Source organism: Micromesistius poutassou (assembly GCF_964030765.1).
Source record: "Micromesistius poutassou genome assembly, chromosome: 19".
NCBI lineage: Eukaryota > Metazoa > Chordata > Actinopteri > Gadiformes > Gadidae > Micromesistius > Micromesistius poutassou.
The window spans coordinates 11,968,372-11,981,451 of NC_140289.1; the positions used below are offsets into that span (position 1 = coordinate 11,968,372).

Below are 13,080 nucleotides of genomic sequence, written 5' to 3' on the forward strand. Positions count from 1 at the left end.
TTTTCCCATTCGTTGTTTCTTTGTGAGTGAGTGAGTGAGTGAGTGAGTGAGTGAGTGAGTGAGTGAGGGCTTGTTCTTTACCTTTTCGTAGTACTTTTAAACTGCTTTGGCAATGTAACTGTAAATTGTCCATGCCCAAAACCACTGTCACGTCGCAAAACTGCTTCAACTGCATTGGGGGTGGGCCGTACCTCGTCATATTTGCACCAATCACAGCTCAGGATTTCGGACTTGTGGGCCGGGATGGCCAATCGGCATGCAGCACTCTTGACGTCCCACACTCTGAGCGTCCCGTCACCTAGAGGGGTGAGAGAGAGGGAGAGAGAGAGAGAGAGAGAGAGAGAGAGAGAGAGAGAGAGAGAGAGAGAGAGAGAGAGTGTAAACTGCTTAAGCAATGTAAATTAATATATTTATATTTTCCATGCCAATAACGCTCTTCTGAATTTAATTTAATTGAGAGCAGAGAGATTAAGATGGAGAGGGGGAGGGAGTGAAACTAGTACTGAGGTAGAGAGAAAAAGAGTGAGAGGAAGAGGGCAAGATGAAGAGGGAGAGCAAGTGAGAGAAAGAGAGAGTGGTTAAGAGAGAAAGAACAAGGGAGAGAGAGAGAGAGAACAAGGGAGAGAGAGAGAGAGAGAGAGAGAGAGAGAGAGAGAGAGAGAGAGAGAGAGAGAGAGAGAGAGAGGGAACAAGGGAGAGAGAGAGAGAGGGAACAAGGGAGAGAGAGAGAGAGAGAGAGAGGGAACAAGGGAGAGAACAAGGGAAAGAGAAAGAGAAAGAGAAAGAGATAGAGAGAACGAGAGAGAGCGAGAGCGAGAGCGAGAGAGAGAGAGAGAGAGAGAGAACAAGGGAGAGTGAGATTAAGTGTTCATTTAATGAGCATTAGGCTGCTTCACAAAGATACACTTTGTACTGCGGACAGGTTCTGTCGCAGTGTGTGTGTGTATGTGTGTGTGTGCGCGCCCTAGAGGGACATCGTTCTCAGTGAAGCATGGCCCTGTATGCATGCTGTGTGCGTGTGTGTTTGCACTTGTGCGTGCGTGCGTGCGTGCGTGCGTGCGTGCGTGCGTGCGCAGTGCGTGTGCGTGCGTGCGTGGAACTGCCAACTCACTGCAACAATCAACAAATAAGGTAAAGCTGAATGTAAACACTGAGTCCTATCTCTCCGTTTCAACGTGTGTGTGGACGGGTCTCCTGAATAGGTGCAGGCCGCCCCCACCATAAACCACCGCTTGTCTTGCTGTACGGCGTGAGAGGTGCACCGAGAGGTGCTCAATGTGGGCTCCAGCTGCACACGCCTGATTCCCCTTTTGGGACAACAATGATTTAGATTGGCCAGAATGTAACGGAGACCGATGGAAGAGTATTATGAAGCCGAATAAGTATGAGCACAAATCTGAATTTATGAATTTGTTGTTTCTATCGTTTCTATTGGTGTCTCTCCGCTGGAGCCACTGGCATTTCAGTGGATCATAGTTGAACTGAAACCCAAACACATCATAATAGTTATGATGTGATCATAATAGTTACAATAAACTGAAACACACACGCACGCACGCACGCACACGCACACACACACACACACACACACACACACACACACACACACACACGTATTGTTAAACAGCTATAAACAGGAAGCAGAGGTAAACCGAGACCTTGCCGGTTTCCTCACGGCCGTGTGGGACGTGTTAAGCCGCCCCCTCGCCCCCCGCCCCCGCTGCCAGCATAGCCCCGCTGCGAGAGGCAGAGTCATTCCAGGTTTATATGTTGAATCCATTACATATATTCAACGTGCTCTACACAACAGGCCTCTGGGGAGAGAGGGGGGGTGGGGGGGGGGAGAGCACCTCTGTGGCCGGGGGGGTCAAACGGTCAGACCGTCCCCAGCCCTCCCCAGAGCTCAGACTCCACACAATACACACACACGCACGCGCACACGCACACACACACACACACACAGTGGATGGAAAGCTGCCAATTGTAAAGTGCCCAAGTCGGTCGGAATCAGATGGGGTGGCTGGATCTGGGTTACCTCGGCGACGGCGGTCTCCACCGGGCCGTGACACGCCACATGAAGTACGACTTCCTGTCTGTCATCCGCCCCGGCTGTTATTGGCCCGTACGTCTCCAGTGTTGGGAGGAAAAACACTCGTGTGATTGGCTGTTATTGATCAGCGAGGGCCGGCGTTACACAACGGCCCCCGGGAGGGAGAGCCGGCTGGAGGGGAGACACGCACTCACACACACACACACGCACTGTCACCGGCACACACACACACACGCACTGTCACTGACACACACACACACACACTCACCGACACACACACACACACACTCGCACTCTCACCAACACACACACGCACTGTCACCGACACACACACACACACACACACACCACACACACGCACTCTCACCAACACACACACACGCACTCTCACCAACACACACACTCTGCTCGACACACACACACACACACATTCTAATCGACACACACACACGCACTCTCACCAACACACACACACACACACTCTCACCAACACACACACACACACACGCACACTCTGCTCGACACACACACACACACACACACACTCCGCTACACACACACACACGAGCATTCTAATCGTAAACACACACACACACACTCCGCTACACACACACACATTCTAATCAACACACACACACTCCTCGACACACACACACACACACACACTCCGCGACACACACGCACATTCTAATCAACACACACACACACGCACTCTCATCGACACACGCATGCACGCTTACTGACACACACACATTCTCCTCGACAGACGCACACAAGACAACACTCTCCTCTACACACACACACACACACACACACACACACACACAGGCATGTGCATATTCGACAGGATTCAATTACTTTTTTCTCTTGTACAACTGTATATTCTTCCTGTCCGTGTCACAAACTCCTCCCAGTCTTCTCTCTGTTCAGCTCCACACACCTGCCGGCAAGCACCAATCAGCTCCCTCTCTATCCACCCCGGTTCTCCTGACAGACCTCCAACAGTTTGTATCTTCTTGTGGCCCCTCTGTTTAATCCTTCTCGGCGAAAGAACTGTCCAGTCCTACACATCTCCCCCGTGCTCCCTCGTTCCTCAGTTCCACGCTCCTCAGCCCCTCCGTCAGGACTCCCCTGGACCCGTACCGGACTCTCACCATTCTCCAGCCACCCCCCCCCCCCCCCCCCCCCGGATTCTCAATAAACACCTCTGTCCCATCTGAGGCCCTGTCCACACGGAGCCCATTCTTTGGTGAAGCCTCATGAGTCTGGTGCGTTTGGGCCGACCGTCCAGACGGGTCCGGCGGATCCGGTGCCCGAAAACGCACATTTCTGAAGACACCGGAAACGCAAACATCGCCCCCCCCCCCCCCCCCCCCCACCAGCTAGGGACGTTAGAGTTGCGTTGATTTTTCTATTTATTTATTTTACCATTTTTGTAGCTTTAAATACAGCCCCTTGGTAAATTTAATTACTAACTGTACATTTACATTTACATTTAGATGCTTTTATCCAAAGCGACTTACAATAAGTACATTTATCATAAGACATATAACATTAAATAGTATTTCTTCTCAATCTAAAAGGTTTAACAACTGCTTTCTCCTCCTCGACTGTGTGTTTGTATACAGCGTGCAGGGCTGGGGCTTGTTGTGCGCAGGTTTGATGCGCTCCACTTTTTTTTGTGGAGAACCAGCGCCACATAGTGGCCATGAATATGTACTACAGCGTTTCTACGGCTGGATGCGTTTTCGCAACGAGTCCGTCTTTACGGAGATATTCCTGAAACGCATCAAAGGAAAACGGATCGTTATCGGCCGTGTGGACGGGGGCCAAGTTGTCAATCCTGTGTCGTGATTTTGGGTCCACTACCCCCCCCCCCCCCCCCCCCCGGGATCGTAACAGCGATCCGACCTGCTGCTCAACCTCTGTTTCTTTTCTTTGACGTGGTTTTTTGTCGTTTGAGTAATTGGGGTTATGTTGTGAACCACATTATGCTCACGGTCCATACCAATAAGGTTTCATTGATTAAACTTCTAGAATTGGACATGGTCATTTATTCATCCAAGACATTTTGACATTTCTGGCGACCTCACACCACAGAGAGAGATGCGATCGACGCGTTCATTAACTTCATTAAATGGGAGTGTGATTTTGACAGAAAAAGTAACTTGAGCACAATGAAAGCAACTGAAAACTCAGCTGGAAGGTGGCTGCACAATTTGCGTGCGATTCATACGGTAGAGGACCCACTGATATTTCCCAACTTCAAGATAAGATGGAGCTCGTGGCTAGCAGTTCTACAGGCCAGCTAGGCTACAAACCTAGCATGAAGTGGCTCGGCTCTCCGAATGACCCGTTCTGTTCGTTAACGATTATATTTGTCACGACAGCAGTACGAGAGTATCTGTGAGCTGAGGGCGGCCTGACGGACGCTATCAGAGGGGGAGGAGATGGAGGGGATAAGCAGCTGGACCGGTGAGGCGTCCAGCACCAGAAGCCCTAATGGGTTAATGCTAGCAGGGCGGCCCGCGCGCTCAACGAGTTAGAGCGCAGAACGCTAGCGGCAGACAGACCTGTCGCCTTGTACCTCCGGCACTGATCAGATCTGGCACAACAGGGCCTGCACAAAACTAGATTGTGCAACGCTTCTGATGAGCATTGGCTTAAGCGTACACCACTCCGTTTGGATTCCTGGGATTGCAAACTACGACGGGAGAGACCAGGTGTTAGGGTAGCAGTGGAAGATGTTTATTGAGCTACGATCGGAGGGTCTCAAGGAGACTCTGTTATTTATGCGCCCAAGACAAACCTTATTTGATGAGATAGCAAGGTGAGGTCAGACCTCCATAAACAAACATAAATATTAAATGTGTTAGTGTCACTTTATGTGTTCAATGGGTATCCAGGTAGATGAATGCTTTACTGTAGATGGATCAAACCATTTAGTTTGATCCAAGAAGTACCTTTATAATACTACCGATCACTACCCTCCCCCTCACCACCTGATTTAATAAAACTCAATACAAAACGGTGTATTCTATTAACCTTAGAAGCCAAAATCGACACCTCTTCACAATCTTTCTTCCTGAAGGAGAGGAAAGAGAACACACTCTATGAAAAACCAATTAAAACTCTATCTAATATAATGAACCTGCTACTGATTGCACCAGGGCACTAGATACCAAGACGGGGGGGACTTAAGGGAGGCGGAAATTAGATGAGATGGGCCTACAACTGTGATTGCTATCTGATGCTTTTGATGCAACCCTGAATCAACTGCACTCCTCTGCGCCCTCTGATGAAGAAGAAGAAGAGTATAAAGAGCTACTTTTTATAGTCGACTTCGGGTCTCACGAAGTGTGACTAAAATGTATTAAGTTTTCATATCGGGGAAGTTCTCTGTACAATAGCAAAACTCTTAACATCTCACCAGAAATGCTGCGAGGTGATTAGTGGTGTGGTGTTCAATTGGCTGCGTGTCCTAGCTCAAGCTTTTTAACTCTTTGCTTGAACAGGGGTTGACCCACCCTTTGACCCTTTGACCCTTTGACCGGGACATCGGAGCAGCAGCACGGGCCACAACACATAAATACAGACGGACAGCACGACCACCGCCAGAACAACAACCAGACGGGAGATCCACACACGGTACGGTGTGTGACGTGTGTGCAGAAACCAAGACGTATGGACCAAGTTGTGCGGGCGATCAGTGCTATTTCCAGGTGGCGATGCCAAAGGCAGCAGGGGTCTATATATCAGTAGACTCTCCTAGTAGCACGGCGCCTACATCGACCTGGGGGGGCAACAGCTCCAACTCAGTCAGAAGGGGGGAGATCCTGGCCGTAATAAAATTGCATCCCCTTTCAGAGTGGATGAGATAAGCCCCGACTCCCTCAGGTTACACACTCACTGACTTCACGGGCGCGGGATGGAGCCAACCGTGTGTGTTGGCGCAGCGAGGGGCAGGGCAGAGCATCAGGAAGTGGATTAGGAGACGGGCGGAGCTGATTAGAGAGGTGGTTATGTGTTTTCGGTGCAGGGGGGAAATACCAAACATCAGGTGGGCTTGCTTTTTTATCTTGATTGGTTTAAGGGTCATTAAAAGTCAAGTGGGGATGCAGTTACATTAGGGAAAATGTATACGGTGGTGGGTGTGTGTGTGTGGTGGTGTGTGTGTGTGTGTGTGTGTGTGTGTGTGTGTGTGTGTGTGTGTGTGTGTGTGTGTGTGTGTGTGTATGGTCTCTATTTGTTTTGTTAAAGGAACAGGGCCTAACATTATCAAACACTGAGGAACGCATTATTTATCGAAGCAAAAATATGTTAATGTGTTGTTATGGCAACAGAGATAAACAATCAAGTAAATTAGGAAAAAAAAGAACTAACCCGAAAAAATGGTAAATGGTAAATAATACAACAAGACTGACTCCTAGTGGCCAGAGAGGGTATTACACATTTTTCTCCTGACCAACAGGTAACTTAATATGTTTGGATACATGGATATAAAAATGTATCCAATTTATCTGTTCTCATTATTTTCCTTTTCTCCTTGCTTTTATTTTCCAATCTTCATTCATGCAATCTCTCTTTGTTTCTTAAATCAGTTTGTACCTTTCGTCTCACATCCCCTGCCAGAGTTCTAGATATTCTCTAACCATGTGACCAGGCCCCAGCTCACCTGAGGCAGAAGCAATGCATCCTGGGATGTGGGGCGACCAGACAGTACTGTAGATGACCCCCTCGTGACCCTTGAGAGTGGTCAGTGATTGGCTAAGAGTGGGGTCCACTGATGACAAAATCCAAGAAAGAAAAAAAGAAAGATTAGACGAAGAACAGACAGACAGACAGACAGTTAAACAAATAGACGGTGAGCCTCACCACTTTAGCCGTCTGGTCCCAGGACCCAGAAACCAACAGGTTCTCTCCTCTGGTTTGAGACCAGTGAACAGAATACACCTGGACACACACACACACACACACACACACACACACACACACACACAAAACAAGTGGGTGAGTACATGACCTTGCTGTTGTGCCGTGCGTGCGTGCGTGCGTGCCTTACTTCCTGTGTGTGTTCGCGGGCCACTCTGAGTGGTGCGCTGTGATTGGACGATGAGTCCCAGAGCTGCAGGCTCCCGTCTCCGCCCCCAGCAGCCAACACGTTCTCGTTGGTTTCGCTCCACGCCACGTCGAACAGCCCGTCGCTCCACTCACAGCTGCGCACGCACACGCACACACACACACACACACACACACACACACACACACACACACACACACACACACTATCATTAAGGAGCAGGTTAGGGGTTAGGCTGAGGACATTGGTGGGGGGTGGAGGGGGGGGGGGGGGGGGGGGGGGGGGGGGGGACATCAAACCCAGTGCATTGTGGGCTGGGAGTCGAACACAACAACAGACACATGTAGCAGAGGCCAGTTCGACCGCTCGCGGGTCTCGAACCTGCCACCTCTCGAACAACACCACCGGCACGGGAGTGGAACGCTCCTGACCACTGAGCTAAAAGCCCCGGCTCCTAACTCAGCGGCCAGAAGCCTTCTTAAGGCTAGGGGGTGTGAGGATGTACAACGCACTACCGTAAGGTGACCAGGTTTCTGAGACAAAATCCGGGGACATTTTGGGTTCAGATTTCGGTGTAAAAACCTCCAAACGTGTAGTGTTGTTGTCATAGAAAACTAAAACGGGGGCACTGCCCCGTCCCCTGTCGGACGGGATTGTTGACGGGGGGGGGGGCGGGTTTTGCGGTCGGACAGGATTGTTGACGGGGGGGGGGGGGGGGGGGGGTTGGCGGTCGGACGGGATTGTTGAGGGGGGGGGGGTTTGCGGTCGGACGGGATTGTTGGGGTGGGGGGGTTGCGGGCGGACAGGATTGTTGGGGGGGGAGGGGGGGTCGGATCTTTCTTTCAGTCACAGTGAAATCCGGGGACAGCAGTAGCCAGGGACAGGTCACTGAAAACGGGGACTGTCCCCGGAAACCGGAGACGTCTGGTCACCCTATCCTACCGCCAGCTAGCCCAGGCTAGATGGCGTCCGTTACACACAGCAGTCACATTCAGGTCTGGACTGAAGGTCCACTGAGAGACCTTGACAGAGAAGGAATGAAGGAGGAATAGTGGTTTAGTCTTACCTCTTCACCAGAGCCATCCCCGACTCTGTCTCTTCCAGGAGGAGCAGGGTGCCAGAACCTAGACGGAAACACACTCTTCACTTATTGTCACGTATCATACATGTTTACCTGATAGCCAAAGAAACATCCAGATGAAGCCGATAAGAGGTCGAGGGCAGCTGAAGGCTGACCACATGGGCTGCGGACGTCGGGGGAACTCCTGCCCTCCGAGTTGCTGGCTAATCCATAACAACAGACTGCATACGTCGGTTGACCTGTCGTTGCGTACCGGTTTTGTTCATACACTTTCGTCTCAGTAGCTTTAGTTCACCTGAAGCTCGTCCACACAAACGCCATTCAGACAGTCCAGGTTTAACACGTCACCGGTCCTTTTCCGGACGCTGTACTCACCGGCGATGCCATAGTATTGTGAAGCAGCGCAGGCCAACCTGGTGGGGATGAAGGGGGATCCCTCCACGGCGTAGCCATGGCGGGCAGGACTCCTGAACACCTTCACACCCATCTCCTGACCGCTGGAGGACAGGTGCACGGTGCGCTGAGCTGTCGCTGGCAATACCTCGCTTGCTGGTGAGGCTGGACATGAATTCCAAGCGCATGTAATACAAGAAAGACCGTACCCTGTTTACTTGTTTTTCGCATTAAATTCTATGAAAATCAGCGTTTCATCACATATGGAGATGGTTCACTCATGGTAAAACTCAATATGTACACGTTTTAAAGGTATGACTTACAGTTTTTTTTTATCCAAAGTTGATCACTGATGATTATACGCGTTCAAAAAAAATTATAAACCTCATTGGAAGCATTTAAACTTAATAAAACGCATGCCTTTCCTCGAGTCTGCAATACAACTTCCTTGTTGTTATCACGTGACCCAGTCCAAGGTGCAGCGTGGTGTTACAGGTCCCGGCCGCTGGGAGGAGACATTTTACCTCACTTTCGAATTTAGGAAGCACTTCCAGCCAGTTGATTCAAAATTCTCAGAATATCTCACCGATAGCGCATTTAACATTACATTTTTATGGTAATTTTCCCACAATCCAAGACTCCTCATCCGTTATGAGACTACACAGAAAATGCTTTAAACTCCCCTTAATCACAGTGGGTAAAAGGAAGCAAAGAAAGAGAAATTCGTATGAAACAGAATAGAGTAATGCGTAGGCCTACTTCACAAAACAAGCCTATGTTTTTACAGGCCATATTCAGTAGGGGTGGCATTCGAGTGGCGGATCCCATTTCTTTGGGGGGGGGGGGCACCAAGGCGTCGGCACGCTGACTCTGCACTGCTGCATCCATTTATACCTTAGTTATTATTATATATTAGTTATATTAATTATTATATTTTTATTTTATTCTAATTATTCATGCCCAGTATTGTAGATTATTTATTTATTTGTTTATTTAGGCTTAGCCCCCTCACTTGTGTTTCTTGTATACCTTCCCTTGCCTTTATGTTGCCCTGTTGAAGGAGCCTGAGACTGAAGAGTTTCACTGCGAGCGACTGCGTCTGTAATTGTCGTGCGTCTGAAAAATAAAACATCTGGAGTCTTGACTGACAGCGGGAATCGGCATAGAAACCCCCCGTGTCCCCGGCAGTAGGACTATGAAGTGCCGGCCATATATCAAACGATATCTCTCCCAAACACACCCTGTGGGACACACACACACACACACACACACACACACACACACACAGTGCCCTGTGGGACACACACACACACACACAGCACCCTGTGGGACACACACACAGACACACACACACACACACACACACAGTGCCCTGTGGGACACACACACACACACAGACACACACACACACACACACACACACAGTGCCCTGTGGGACACACACACACACACACACACACACAGTGCCCTGTGGGACACACACACACACACACACAGCGCCCTGTGGGACACACACACACACACACACACACACACACACACAGCGCCCTGTGGGACACACACACACACACACAGTGTGGGACACACACACAGACCCCCTCGCTGGGTTCCTGGGGGGGGGGGGGGTTGGAAGAAACCTAAATAAGGAACCTCTCAGGTCAAAGGTCGCAGAACCTAAATATAGAATGTGCAGACAAGGCATCTTTAGGGTGCACTAGCACCCCCAAAACAAACACACACACACACACACACACACACACACACACATTCAAACACAAACTGAGGTAAGGGAAAGATAAACAGTGCTTGAATTTCTCTGGTGAATACTTAAACACTAAACTTTATGATTTCAATTCTCATATGTACTATTTTTATCAACAGTCCTTTGTACGGATAATAATCATTCGGTCTGATCTATATTTAGTCTATAAGTCTCCCGTGTGGAACAGAAAGTGCTCAGAATGGCGGCTCGCCGTGAGGAAGGGTGGCCATGTTGGCTCCGGTGGGGACCAGGGGCTGGGAACCAGATAGTGATCTGTGGGGCGCTTTGGTTCACAGACTCTGTTGTCGCTGCGGTTGTTGTTGTAGCGCGGCTACGTGCTTGGATTAAGCGTCCCTTTGATTTTTCTACCAAATTAGCTTCAGGCTAAATTGTGAGCTTATCTTTGCTGATAAGAGGGTTTGTCATATCTCCGCTCAATTACTAGTATCTGTCAGCTAGCAGCTACTGGGTGTAGCCCCCTATGTGTGTGTGTGTGTGTGTGTGTGTGTGTGTGTGTGTGTGTGTGTGTGTGTGTGTGTGTGTGTGTGTGTGTGTGTGTGTGTGTGTGTAAAACCACTTTAAGAGGAAAAAGATTCCCACAAATCATTGAAAAACACTGCGACACACTTACACATATACTCAAACTTGCTGGTACCTTTGAACCCTTACAAATTACAAGCACACACAGACACATACACACACCTCATATGCATGTGAGCTCTTTCTCTCTCACTCACACAAACACACACACACACAAACCCACAAACAACTACACTCTCACACACACACACACACACACACACACACACACACACACACACACATATATATGGTACACACATCTATTTCACAGGTTGACATGTGTGCTGTGGTCTGTCTGCAGCCACATTTTTCTCATCTGTTCACATGAATCTGACCAGATATACATGTGTTAGTGGTGTGTGTGTGTGTGTGTGTGTGTGTGTGTGTGATCAGTCATATCCTGTGTGTCATCACATGTGATGGTGTATGTGTGTGTGTGTGTGTGTGTGTGTGTGTATTGTTGTATATTTTGTGTGTATACATGTGTTAGAGAATATTTTATGACCCATTGTAGTTGCTATTGTCACCACGGAACTCTTACATACACACACAGACATTTTAACCGCGAAGAAACACACACACATACATACACACCCACCCACCCACACACACACACACACACACACAGTCACTCTCTCTCTCCCTATCGCTCTCTCGCTTTCTCTCTCTCTCTCTCTCTCTCTCTCTCTCTCTCTCTCTCTCTCTCTCTCTCTCTCTCTCTCTTACTCTCTCTCTCTTACTCTCTCTCTCTCTCTCTTACTCTCTCTCTCTCTTACTCTCTTTCTCTCTCTCTCTCACTCTCTCTCCATCTATCCCTCTCCTTCCTGATTGATTACCTTTTATTCTATCCATCTCAGTGGCAGCATTCTGCTTCTCTCTGGTGGTTTCCTCTCTCTTCCTCTTCCTCTCTTTCTCTGGCTTCCTCCCTGTCAACCTGTTCTTTTATATATTGTGACCCGCGCTCTCCTCCAGCGCCTGCCTCTGCTGCTTGTTTTTCTGCTTGAAGTGGTTTTGTGTGACAGCTCTGCGTCCCTGGGGACACTTTTAACCGACGCACGCTCTGTTATTCAGTCGCGCTCTGCCTCGTATATCACTGACGGTGAACTTCACATTGTTACTGACCCTCCACACTACCACACTCCTCTGCCGGTGGACACTGGGAGCTGCCCAGTATATCCACAGCCCAGTATCCCCAGTCTTCTACTGGTGAACACCACTCTCTACTCCTGTTGGACACGCAAAGTATATAAGAATAGACCACACTAGACTAGACTCGACTAGACTCGACTAGAAGTCTAAACTAGACTAGCCCAGACCACACTAGACCAGACTAGACTAGACCAGACTAGAATACCATGTGACCTGTAATGCGTGTGTCATTACATGTTGTCGGGGGTCAACCTTGTGTGGAGCCTTCACACACACACACACACACACACACACACACACACACACAGACACACACACACAAACCTTAACATGCCAATGTCACGCATATGTTCTGCGTGTCATGCAGAAAAGAATGTTAACGTGCACGCATGCATGGAGGTGGGATGCAGCTTGTGGAATGTGTGGTGGATTTGAGTGTTTGTGTGTGTGTGTGTGTGTGTGTGTGTGTGTGTGTGTGTGTGTGTGTGTGTGTGTGTGTGTGTGTCCCCGAATGTGTGTGTGTGTGTGTGTGTGTGTGTGTGTGTGAGCGAGCTCCAAGGGTTGACCCTCATGAGGCCGTGTGCTACCAGAGAGAAGGACGGCGTAGGCTTCAGCTACAATGCCAGTCTCTGTGGCTCGGGGTGTGTGTGTGTGTGTGAGTGTGTGTGTGTAGGGGGCACACAGGGCATGGAAGTTGGGGGGAGGGGGCTCGGCGGGCCGAGGGCAACGTAGGGGGTCACACACCCTGAGAGACAAAACCATGGAAAGAGAGAGGAGAGGAGGAGAGAGAGGAGGAAGAGAGAGAGGAGAGAGAGAGAGGAGGGGAGAGGAGAGAGGAGGGGGAGAGAGTGAGAGGGGAAGAGAGGAGAGATGAGAGAGGGAGAAAGAGAGGAGAGAGGAGGAGAAAGAGGAGAGGAGAGAGGAGAGATGAGAGAGGGAGAAGAGTAGGAGAGAGGAGGAGAGATTAGACGAGAGGAGGAGAG

General features: G+C 49.5%; 1 protein-coding gene across 1 annotated transcript in view; it reads right to left on the reverse strand.

Annotated features, from left to right (window-relative positions):
- pex7 (peroxisomal biogenesis factor 7) overlaps nucleotides 1–9,055 on the reverse strand; it is a 30,527-nt gene extending 21,472 nt beyond the window's left edge. Inside the window, 8 exon segments of the mRNA XM_084483992.1 lie at nucleotides 192–298; nucleotides 6,726–6,830; nucleotide 6,833; nucleotides 6,926–7,003; nucleotides 7,113–7,266; nucleotides 8,197–8,254; nucleotides 8,587–8,769; nucleotides 8,928–9,055. Coding sequence (XP_084340118.1) covers nucleotides 192–298; nucleotides 6,726–6,830; nucleotide 6,833; nucleotides 6,926–7,003; nucleotides 7,113–7,266; nucleotides 8,197–8,254; nucleotides 8,587–8,698 — 615 coding nt within the window. The 5' untranslated portion in view covers nucleotides 8,699–8,769; nucleotides 8,928–9,055.
- Between the last annotated feature and the right edge of the window lie 4,025 nt (nucleotides 9,056–13,080).